Genomic DNA, 12,601 nt, shown 5'->3' with positions numbered 1-12,601 from the left:
AAAATAGTACTAAAATGTCAATTTCCCATATAGTTTGTACAGGCGGCGGCGCGCCGCCTCCACCCCTGTACTTCAAGCTACAAAAAGGTATATCTTCACTTCTGAATGGACTATGGCAATGCCACTTTGCAGGAATATGTCATAATAATACAAATGAGACCATATGCATTGATCTAGCTTTTGTAATTATGAAAATATATGAGATTAACTGCAGCTTGATACCAAAAAGCGTAACATCTCCACCCTTTTTGGGTGGCGAGTTTAAAACGCGTGACCATATCAAAAATTTGAAAAATATCAAATTTTAATAATTTGTCATAAAATTTGTATTACATCGTAAATTTCAAAAAATGAAAATTATTTAATATCAGAAAGACATGCTTCGTATTCAGAATGCAATTCGATACGTCTGAGGTGCTCTCATGTCCCACAAAAAATACTGTCGAAACGCCATAAACGCTCATTGCTAGATCCTTAAAAACTAAAATTACCTTAACCATCATTCAATTTGCAAATTTATGCGTTACCACCGTTCAAGTTTTATCACGTAAAGTTTTCGAACTCAGTAATTTATTATAGATGAAAGGTCCGTGCATGCATGGCATGTGCTATACTGTGTCAAAACACTAGTTTTGTTGGAGTGATCTATGTTCTACTGGATATGGTACAGTATGCAGAGCTGGATATAGGTCTACCCAACTTTGTACATGTTGTATCGCACCCATCTTGTCCTCTTGATTGACCTAGGGTTGAGTATAAACAGGTATCAGAACCCGGGATGGTCCCCTTTCTTCCCGGCCTTTCTCTTTTTGAATAGTTCTGACACTTTAATGTGCACAGGGATGCCTCGTCCTGTACACGGGACCAATGGCTTTATGTGACTTCCGAACCACGAGATGTCGTACACTGCCTACATTGTATACCTGCACATGCTAAACATAGTGTATGGGGTGAGAAGAAATTCAACAAAATTTTACATTCTGTGGTGTAAGTTAACTGAATGCAATTGCAGTATTTCTGACCTTTAGGAACACTTTGTTGGGCAAGGAAGAGAATTCTCACCTAAGGCAAGCCCAAGGCTCGAACCCTCACCGATTGTATTCTCCCGGCTGACAGCGCAATGCCTTAACCGCTCGGCCATCTCACCTTTTTGTCTCGCCTGAACTTTGTTCAGGATGGGACTTAGTAATCACTATTTCTGTCTGTCCGTCGTGTGTGGGGGTGTGTGTGTGGAGGGGTGGGGGTGTGGATGTATGTGTGTCCGTCCGGAGCTGTATCTGGGGAACCGTAAGACCTACGGCGATGCTACTTGGTGGGAGGAAGGGTATCCAAGTTTGCTCCGTAACCGTATGTTTTCGGTGAAAAATATGCAAATTAACATAGCTAATTTGCATAATTTATGCGAAAATCAGCGCAAATTGATAGCGGAGTTTGTGGATCTCAAGATCCGTAGGGCGCATGGTAACAAAACCTGGTGGCAGCTATGATACACATCTGCTGATCACCTGATTAGTTTTTCGGCGAAAAGTATGCACATTTAGTTGTTAATTTGCATAATTTATGCGGAACGATTCTACAAATATGGTTGGAAATCTGAAGAAATCCGCCTTGTGGAGCTGTATCTGGGGATCCGTAAGATCCATAAGCCCTATGATGATGAAACGTGGTAGGGGGTAGTATGACCAGAGGATCTCAACCCGATTTGCTTTTCAGCGCAAAATATGGTAATTAAGTACCTAATTTGCATAATTTATGCATAAAATGCAAAAACCTATTTTCTCGGAGACTTGGGGTGCATACGTTCTTCAAACTTGGTGGGTGGGTGCATCTTCACCCCAGACAGAACAAGTTTGTATCGGTAAGTGGGCCAAGGTCACCCGAGGTCATCCAGGGGTCATCTGAGGTCAAATGACTAAAACTGTCGTATGGGCACGAAACTTGGTGGATACGGTCAACATAACGTGGTAGGGGGTAGTATGACCAGAGGATCTCAACCCGATTCGATTTTCAGCGCAAAATATGGTAATTAAGTACCTAATTTGCATGATTTATGCGTATTTGATGCGTATCAAGCAAAAAATCCTTGTGAACAGCTTATCTGGAGATCCGTATGGGGTACAGTGACGTAACTTGGTGAGGAGTAGTGGGGCCAGAGGTTCTCGACCTGATTAGATTTTGAGCGTAAAATATGGTAATTAAGTACCTAATTTGCATAATATATGCGTAATAAGCAAAATACCTTGTGAACAGATTATTTGGAGATCCGTATTGGGTACAGTGACGTAACATGGTGGGGAGTTGCGTGGCCAGAGGTACTCGACCTGATTAGATTTTCAGCGCAACATACTTTATCCAATTTCGTGAGGTCAAAGGTCACATACAAGGTCAAAGGTCAACTGAGGTCACCAAATCTTTTAATAATTAATTTTCAACTGTGCATCACATATCCAAATAACAGCTTGATCAGTCATGTAATTATGAAAATATGACGACTTTAAGATAGTCGCTTTCCCATGTAAAGTATAGCAAAGTAGCACTTTCAATGAGTGATAACTCGTAAAGGAAGCATCTTTCTGTTTTGATTTATTTGATGAAATTGATCTTTGGTATTGCCAAGTTTGATTTTTCAGCGCAACATACTTTATCCAATTTCGTGAGGTCAAAGGTCACATACAAGGTCAAAGGTCAACTGAGGTCACCAAATCTTTTAATAATTAATTTTCAACTGTGCATCACATATCCAAATAACAGCTTGATCGGTCATGTAATTAATGAAATATGACGACTTTAAGATAGTCGCTTTCCCTGTAAAGTATGCAAAGTAGCACTTTCAATGAGTGATAACTCGTAAAGGAAGCATCTTTCTGTTTAGATTTATTACTTTGATGAAATAGTTCTTTGGTTTTGCCAAATTTTTGGAAGGTCATTACAGGGTCATCCGAGGTCACTCAGGGGTCATCTGAGGTCAAGTTATTAAAAACTGTCGTATGGGCATGAAACTTGATGGGTACAGTCAACATTTCAAGCCAAATTTTTGGAAGTTCATTTTGGGGTCACCAGGGGTCATCTGAGGTCAAATTAGTTAAAACTGTCGTATGGGCATGAAACTTGGTGGGTACAGTCAACATTTAAAGCCGAATTTTTGGAAGGTCATTTGGGGTCACCAGGGGTCATCTGAGGTCAAATTAGTAAAACTGTCGTATGGGCATGAAACTTGTGGGTACAGTCAACATTTCAAGCCAAATTTTTGGAAGGTCATTTTGAGGTTACCAGGGGTCATCTGAGGTCAAATTAGTAAAAACTGTCGGATGGGCATGAAACTTGGTGGGTACAGTCAACATTTAAAGCCAAATTTTTGGAAGGTCATTTCGGGGTCACCAGGGGTCAAATTAGCAAAAACTGTTTTATGGGCATGAAACTTGGTGGGTACAGTCAACATTTAAAACCAAATATTTGGAAGGTAATTTTGGAGTCACCAGGGGTCAACTGAGGTCAAATTAGTAAAAACTGTCGTATGGGCATGAAACTTGATGGGTACAGTCAACATTTAAAGCCAAATTTTTGGAAGGTCATTTCGAGGCCACCAGGGTCATCTGAGGTCAAATTAGTAAAAACTGTCGTATGGGCATGAAACTTAGCATGAGGGGTACAGTCAACATTTAGAGCCAAAATTTTAGAAGGTCATTTCAGGGCCACCAGGGTCATCTGAGGTCATATTAGTAAAAACTGTTGCATGGGCATGAAACTTGGTGGGTACAGTATAGTTGCCATCAGCCAGATAATCGTGCCCAGCCGATAACCGCCAAATTCATTTACCTCTCTACCAACAGTTATCGCAAAAGCAGGCGGTCACAAAAGCAGGCGAGACTCGTGGTTCGAGAACCGCCTTGTTATGTTTTATTACCCTGCCGACTAAGAGGTATAGACAATCTATAGTTAGGCTACTGACAATTGATCTTGAATTTCCCGTCGCTCGACCGACCGCACTTAATTTACGGGCCCGCACTTGAATTCATTAAATTGTGAATTAAAAAAAAAAATTGAAAATTAATTTTGATTATAATTTTGCAGATTTGAAGAGTCCCTACACCTGACACCATGTGCTGCAATCATTCATGATTGATTTTGAAAAATTTTGAAAAACAATTACCAAAATTTAAAGATTTGCAACTTGTGTTCACTACATAAAATCAGGGACATATTGAAATTAGTATGCATTGCTAGCTGTTCATTAACCCTAACCCCCTAAGGGCTTTTCGGCGACGGGAAGGGAAAGAAGGAAAGAATAAAGAGAGAAAAGAAGAAAAGAAGTTGTTTGCTCTGGGTTGGATTTGAACCCGAGACCCCTCGCATGCCAAGCACTCGGTCGGCGACACTTTGCCACGGGTCTTGGGCTTCGCTGGCCAGTGAAACCGTGCCTATATATCACTTAGGGCGATTGCGTCATCACACCACGTGGGATGCATGCACGAACAGCGCATATATCAAGTAGTATTGTGTTGTATTCAGGCGGGTTAGGGTTAAGGAAGCCTATACTGAGTTTCGATAGTGGTAACCTAACCCCCTAAGGGCTTTTTGGGGGACGCGGAAGGGAAAGAAGGAAAGAATAAAGAGAGAAAAGAAGGAAAGAAGTTGTTTGCTCTGGGTGGGATTCGAACCCGAGACCCTCGCATGCCAAGCACTCGGTCGGCGACACTTTGCCACGGGTCTTGGGCTTCGCTGGCCAGCTTAAACCGTGCCTATATGGTCATTTTCACAGTAAAGGGTGTAACTTTTGATTTTTAGGGTCAAAATTTCAAACCACGTAAATATGTTTCTGTTTACTGAAGTCATGCATAGAAGCAACTTAAATTCCAGTAAAATAATGTTTCAAGGCTTAAACCTTTTGATTTCTAATAAAAAATTTGACATTTCCATAACATTTTGGTTAAAATCTAAGAAAAAATGTATTTTACATAATCTCAGAAAATTATGACATGAAAGCTGGAATACATGTGAAATCCCATTCCAAAGTAAGTCAACAGATATAAGTTGAATTTTATACCATGTTTTGCTATGTTTGTAATTGCAGTTTTGAAAATTTTTAACATCAAGTGTCATTTACAATGGAAATTTCCAAACCTTAAACATATTTTTTAAGTTTTAATTGGGTTTCTAAAATAATTTGAATGTCTAACTTCATGTACAAATACTACTTGATGAAAGGAACCTCCCAGCCAAGTTTCACAGAAATTGGAGTTATTTTTTAGAATTGGCAATTCAAGCGATTTGTGTTTCGGAGGCTTCAGTTAACAACACAGGTGATCATAAAAGTAAAATATTTGGCTAAGGCTAACTACTACAAGTTGACATAAAAAAATAGGTAAAAAATATCACAATTACCAATTTTTATGCTTGTTGCTTCTAAGTATTGAATTTCAGTTGTAACAAAAATTAAATTATCACAGCAAGTCATTTTTTTTTTGTTTCGGAGGCTTCATGTTAACAATTGTTAAACATTGCAGAAGTAGTTGTTTTGAAAACAACAGTGTTGGGATCATCTAAGCTGTTATTTTCTTGTGTGTATTGAATCAATGATTCTATGCGGCAGATATTGTAGATTTATCACATGTTAATTTTTTCACCCATTTGTTAAGTATGGTGTTTTTTGCATGTGAAGCCTCCGAAACAGGCTTTTTGGGTATCAGTATATTTTTCAAACATTAACCATAATGTCAATTTTTTTTTTAATTTATGACATTCTGCACATATCAAGTAATAATTACAATGCAGATATCAGTATGAAACACACCAATTTAGATATGCATAGATGATAATTAATCTTATTGTTGTTTTGGAGGCTTCATTTGTTTTGGAGGCTTCAATTGTTAACGGAAAGTTTGTATTGGGTCCCATTTTCAAACGGTGATATATATCTCCACGATTTAAAAACATGTGACTTGAGGATCTACTTTGCTACATTTTGATAAATAGATTGGATGAGCTCTTTAATTTATATTTGCACAAGCTTGCTGAACAGTTTGTTTCGGAGGCTTCAAAAAAGTTAACGGAAAAACGGCTCTTTGAAGTCAAGATTTTATAAAAATTTTAAAAGCTTGCAAATCGACTAATTTTTGTTACCCATTTCAAGTTAAGATAACAACTGTTTGAATCAAGAAGTGAAGAAATAACCAAGAATTATGAACCAAAGCTACACCCACAAAGTTTGTTAACAATTGTTAACGGAAAATGAAGCCTCGAAGCGACAAATATCAAGTCCGGTTCTCAAAAATACAGGGCTGTTCACAATTAAATCTAATGTGGCAGTGTTTACTGAACATATGACTGTACATTCGGGATAAGAAAACTTATCCATGAACTAACTGAAGAAAACACATGGTTTTACAAAAATGATACTGTTTTTTATAGTTTTTCAAAATGGCAATATTAAGTACATTGAAGCCTGCTAAAACTGAACGCAGTAACTCCCAAAGCTGATTATGCTACCCAAGGTAGCTGCTAACTAGGTAACTTATGTGGCCAAAAATCATGGAATTCTGTGGCTTTATTAGAACACTACGGATTAAAATGTTAAAAATCCAAAGTTACACCCTTTACCGTGAAAATGACCATATATCACTTAGGGCGATTGCATCATCACACCACGTGGGATGCATGCACGAACAGCGCATATATCGAGTAGTATTTTGTAGTATTCAGGCGGGTTAGGGTTAAGGGAACAAACCAAAAGATCAATGACGTTCTATAAACGAGTTTTGTTTATGGGGGAGGGGGTAAAAATACTCGATTACGTTTGTAAAAAAAACATCGGTCTGAAGAATGGGTCATATATTTTGTAAGCTTTTCTTCATCAAAATGGTTTTGTATCAAAAACAAACATTGCAAAACTGGTGAAAAATGTCTACTAATATTATAAATGAGAAAAGTCGTATTTGTGGTGATACGATTTTCTTGCTCCATTCTTCACAAGTTAACTGATTTCAAGCGTTTTGTATCTGCGCAGATATGCCCTTCTTGCGGAAGAAACATATCACAATTAGTAAGTTTGATAGCGGTTTCGCTGTCGGACAAGTTTGGAACTGTCAAGCTTTTGTCAGGAGTAGCTCTGACCTCTTCATTACCTAAAAATGAGATATGCGCCCCTTGCCTACTGATGGCTCTGAAAAGAGCCATTCACAGAATTTTATTTATTCGTTATTTATTCAGGAAAATTCCATCAATACAAAAGTACTGGTCTCCCTAGAAGCCCTGATTCAGAAGACTGCACCTTGTCAACAACAAACATGCAGACCCCACCTATCTGCTAAAATTAAAGGTTTGGTGGCTCTGAAAAGAGCCGGTCACTGACGACTGCCCCTGTCAACAGAGAACAAGCAGACCTTGCCTATCTGCTAAAGTAAAAGGTTTGTTGGCTCTGTTAAGAGCTGTTCACTGAAGACTGCCCCATCAGAGAACAAGCAGACTTCGCTTATCTGCTTAAAAGTGAAAGGTTTGGTGGTTCTGAAAAGACCCATTCAATGAATACTGTCCCTTGTCAACAGAAAACAAGCAGACCTCGTCTATCTGCTGATGCAATTGCAGAGAGTTTAAAACAAAGTAAGTCGCCCGTACCTTTGTGTGATATGTTTTTTATAAATAGGCTGCCCCTTACCTACATGTATGAGATCAGTTATCATTCAGACTGATTTAGTTCAACTTGTACTTTTTTTTTTGCAGACACTGGACACAGATCGTAGTGGTCTTTCTAAGATGCGAAAATCAATCAAATCAATCTACAGTACAGGAAACAGTAAGTATTCAACCAATAAACTAGAAACTAGTTTCTATTTCTTGTCTTGTACATTTACATGACTACACATCTTGGCTCCCTGCTAGTAATTTAAGTCCACAAAAACAAAGCCCAGGTGGGAATTGAACCCCAGATCATGCTTCTTCTTCTATTAGAAACTAAATAAGTTGGTGGGAACAACCACCATGTCCACCACAGCAAGGCAAATTGGCAAGGTCATTTTGGGGTCAAGTTATTGATCAAGAAAGGTAAAGTAATTGGCAAAATAATAGATCCACTGAAATGATTGGTTGATGCATTCATGTGTCAAGCGACATCACTCAGGAGTTGGGATTTCTTCAACTCCCAAAAGTGATGTCGTTGTTTACCTCAGCGATTTGTATCAATTAATCAGCTTGATGCTCTGAAAATGGATGTAAACATAGCATGCATGAGAATCGCTGTTTTATAAAAACGATCAAGTATAAATTCAGCTTTAAAAATTGTTACAACCCTGCTCCTTGAACTGGCCTTCGCAGTACATGTATGGTTGACAGAAGGCTTAAATGATATGAAGTTTTAGTTTTTAACATTGCAAATGAAATGCCCCTTTTTTAAGGATAAAAACCAAGAAAATTTTGTTATAATGCCACTTTGGGTGGGTTAAGAATTACGAATGTAACTAGAAGAAAATTACAAAAATTCTAAATGCTTATTTTATGCCCCCCCCAAAAAAACATGAAGAGATTTTTATACATGATGTACCTAACCGAGCAATATATTATGCTAATTAGGTTCAACATGGACTAGTATTATATGTATGCAGTGTTATGGTTACAGTATACATGTACATTAGGGTGGGCCGAAAAACACCTTTTTTCTCGGATCGACTTGGAACTCTCGGAGAATTTTACTAGGGTACATACTACTATTGTGCTAAAATATCAGTAAAATCGGAGCATTTTTCGCCCAGGCAGTAGATTTTCACAAAATCCCTACTTATTCGCAATTTCTTACTGTATAACTCTATTATAGAGAAATCAGTAGAAACAACCTGGGAAAAGTAGGCATTGAGATTACATCATAGCCAATATTAAACAATTTTGGTAGTTTCTTTAGACCCTCCAGAACATCACCAAATAGCAAGCAGTCTCCACTTGGTTACCATTATTTTTTGCTAGAGACCTGTATTTAGTTCAATATTGATGATATTTGAGTTGCTAAATTAAGGGGTAGGGGTAGCATTATGGAGCAATTCTACAGTTCTACTGAGTCAAATTTCACAATCTTGGTCTCGTTGGGTAGATATGAACTGCAAAAGTACAAACAATACATGAGATATGAATTTAGAGCAGCTCTGACATGACCAGGGGTTAAAGGGTTATGTGACGCCTGATTTGTAGTAATTTTCAAGGCTGTGTGACCTTTTGACCTCTGGTCAAAACATGGATAACCGAAAATCATATAGCATTTATTTTTGGCAATGCTGCAGTTCATATCTATGCAATAATACCACATTTGGTAAATTTGACTGAGTAGAACTGGGGAAATTCTCCATAATGCTACCCCTACCCTTTAACATAGCAACTCAAATATCATTAATATTTGACTTACATGCGTGTCTTTAGCAAAAATAATGGTAACCAATTGGAGACGGCTTGCTATTTGGTGATGTTCTAGAGGGTCCAAACAAACTACCCAAAGTGTTTAATATTGGTTAGGATGGCATCTGAATGCCTACTTTTCCCAGATTATTTCTACTGATTTCTCTATATAGAGTTATACAGTAAGAAATAGCAAAAAAGTAGGGATTTTGTGAAAATCTACTGCCTGGGCTTAAACATGTCGATATTACTGATATCTCAGCACAATACTAGTATGTACCCCAGTAAAATTCTCCGAGAGTTCCAAGTCGATCCGAGAAAAAAAGTGTTTTTTGGCCCACCCTAATGTACATGTATGTACACATGCATTTATCTCAAATCGAATGTCTTAAAAAAGTGTGGGCAATGAATGAACTTAGTCAATGAACTTAGTCAGTCATGTTGGAACAGAGTGATTTTAAAACAGCTACCGTACCATACTACAACTTAGTACCGGTACTAAGTAAATTGTACATGTTTCATTGTTATGATGAACTTTGTCGCTGCTCATCCCTTTTTAAGGGATTTTTTATTAAAAGTACACATGATACTGTGACACCCGAAAATCAAGCAGCATCCAAATTGTGTAATGACCCCTATGGATCAATGCACATTATATTGTATCACTGATTTACTATACAAATAAAGCCATGAGTTGAAATGGTAACATTATTGCATGGTAGGTCAGGGAAAGGTAACACTTGTTGTCAAATATCAGCACTTACAAGTGGTAATTTTGGGGAGTGCAATTTTTTGCATTTTGTCAATTTTGAACAACTATGCTTTGTTTTTAAAATATATGATTTGAGTTTTCTTACAGACCTATTCATAAAACATATTTGGGCATTTTGTTTTCACGCTGAAAAGTTAATGTTCTGTGAAAATGTTCACTTTTACAGTCCTGGCAGTTCAATGTTATCACCCTGTATCAGGGGAGTCTCCCTGTCAGTCGGAATCACTGTTAGTCCTAACCACCGGTAGTCCGAATTTTTAGGGTTAGGATTAGGGATGGGTTTAGGGTTAGGTTTAGGGTTAAGGTTAGCGTTAGGTAAGCTTAAAATTCAGACTAGCTGTGGTTAGGACTGACAGGGTTTCGGACTGATGGGGTGTACCCATATCAGGGATTGAGTTTTAAGGCACGCGAGTGCGATCCCACACCATCGCACATACCTTAAATCGCTGGTCCGAGTGCAATTTCTCACACCTCTTGAAAATTCCTTACCGAGTGCAATTTAATAGCACACCTGATAGCCCACCTTATTTCCAGAAGTGCGATTTGTAGCATGTCTGTACGCCTGTTATTTTCAAAACTCAACCTCTGCTGTTTGTCACAAAAGAGTAGAAGTTTGTGATTTCAAATGAAACAAAACATGAAGTGTACATTGTATTAACTCTAAGCCTGGACTCCAAACTAATTGACTAACACAGAAATAATTCAAGCTCAAACAAATTTATAAATAAATAATTTTTAAAGAAGGGATAAATGAAGAAAGAGAGAATCTGAGCAAATGGCTTGTCTGGCCCACCTGAGTAGATCCGTGTATTTGAGGGAGGGCTATTCAGGGATCATTTTCTGGTATCCGTCCACATTACATCAATGGCCAAAATGTATTGCAGTGCACACATAATGTTCAAAGATTTTACTCAAGTGCTCCCTATTGGCATCAACATCATATAAAAGAACTTACTATTTTTATAATCCTAATTCATATAATAGACCTTAAGTTCAACAGGTAATAATCATTGTATGGTATGAGCCCCTTGGGGTATTGTTTTCAAATGGGTCAATCAAGCGCTATGAGGAACATTATACAAAGGACTTAAATTTTATACAGCCACCAGTTGGTTACTATAAAATGTGCATTAAAAAAGGTTACCAAACATTATTTATACACATGTATGTAACATGTGTGGTATGTTTGGTATCATTAAAAAAAGAAAGCTCATATTTTTCTCATTACCAAATTTGATGCCTGAGATAGTTTTGATTAAAGATGGTGTGAACACAACAATGTGGTAAAAACCACTGCTAGTGTTATATAGTGTACTATTTTAAAATTACTACACCCTCGATAAATTTGTGTCTATTTTTGCATTTTCTCAAAAACTAATAACACAGTGGTAACAAAAGTTATGTATATTATAGGGGCAAGGAATCCAATTACTACACTGGAATTTCAGTGACCCAAGACAAGTGGTTTGTTATTTATGACCAGAAATGAGGTACCACTAGGATGTACCTCGTTTCCTATCATGTATACTGAACCGCTTGTCTTGAGTCACTGAAATTTCAGTATAGTAATTGGATTCCTTGCCCCAATAATATACATAACTTTTGTTACCAGTGTGTAATTATTTTTGAGAAAAATGCAAAAATAGTCACAAATTTACCACATGGGTGTAGTACCCCCTTAAGAGAGCATACCTGCAGGGCTGAGCACATTTTGCTTCTCATCCAAAGCACTCAAGCATAAATTTTGAGTTAATGCTCGGATCGGAGCATATTACTCAAAATGTTTGAACAAGTGATATCCAAGGGACCATTCACAAACACTTGTAAGGTGGGGCCTGATGCAAAAAGGGGGGCCCTGAAATTTTTGACCCTCCTAAGGGGGGGCCCTGAAAAAAATGACCACAAATTTTCCTGGAAAAATTGAGTTTATATGCTTTTCTATGGGGTTGACCCATAATTTTCATGTCAAAAAGGGGGGCCCTGAAATTTTTGAGGTCTGTAAAGGGGGGCCCCGAAAATTTTTGTGATTAATTTTTTTTGCATCAGGCCCCCCCTTACAAGTGTTTGTGAACGGTCCCCAATGATAAAATACCCTATAAGATTTGTCTTAAGGGCAGAGTAATGGGAGAGAACACGGACCTTTTCGAGCATCATTATTTTTTAATTGTATGTCCAAAGTATATAAAACTATACATTTTTGGAAAGGAAATGAGTCAAGGAATCCCATGGTGACGTCAGATTTGTTCAAAAATCTCGAGTTTTTGAAAAAATCACAACTTAAAAAAAAAAAAAAAATCCGTTCAGAAAAAAAAAAAAAAGTTAGTTTTTCATGGAGAAAGATATGAACTTAGGGAAGGTTTTTTTATTTTTTGAAATTCGTCTTTTTTTTTTTGTTTTTTTTGTCACTATTAAGCTAAAAATTGCACATAATGGTGTATATTTTTGTTCAAAACAAAT

At 37.5% G+C, this 12,601-nt stretch overlaps 1 protein-coding gene across 3 annotated transcripts in view; it reads left to right on the top strand.

The window, feature by feature from the left end:
• LOC140151488 (arf-GAP with SH3 domain, ANK repeat and PH domain-containing protein 2-like) overlaps positions 1–12,601 on the top strand; it is a 79,381-nt gene that overhangs the window by 5,067 nt on the left and 61,713 nt on the right. For all 3 annotated transcript variants that reach the window (XM_072173841.1, XM_072173840.1, XM_072173842.1), the window contains exon 2: positions 7,717–7,789. In XM_072173841.1, the coding sequence (XP_072029942.1) occupies positions 7,717–7,789 (73 nt within the window). The remainder of the gene's footprint in view (positions 1–7,716; positions 7,790–12,601) is intronic.

This window comes from Amphiura filiformis, chromosome 4 (genome assembly GCF_039555335.1).
Source record: "Amphiura filiformis chromosome 4, Afil_fr2py, whole genome shotgun sequence".
NCBI lineage: Eukaryota > Metazoa > Echinodermata > Ophiuroidea > Amphilepidida > Amphiuridae > Amphiura > Amphiura filiformis.
Note: the sequence above shows the minus strand (reverse complement) of the source record. Positions and strands in the feature narration are given on the sequence as shown.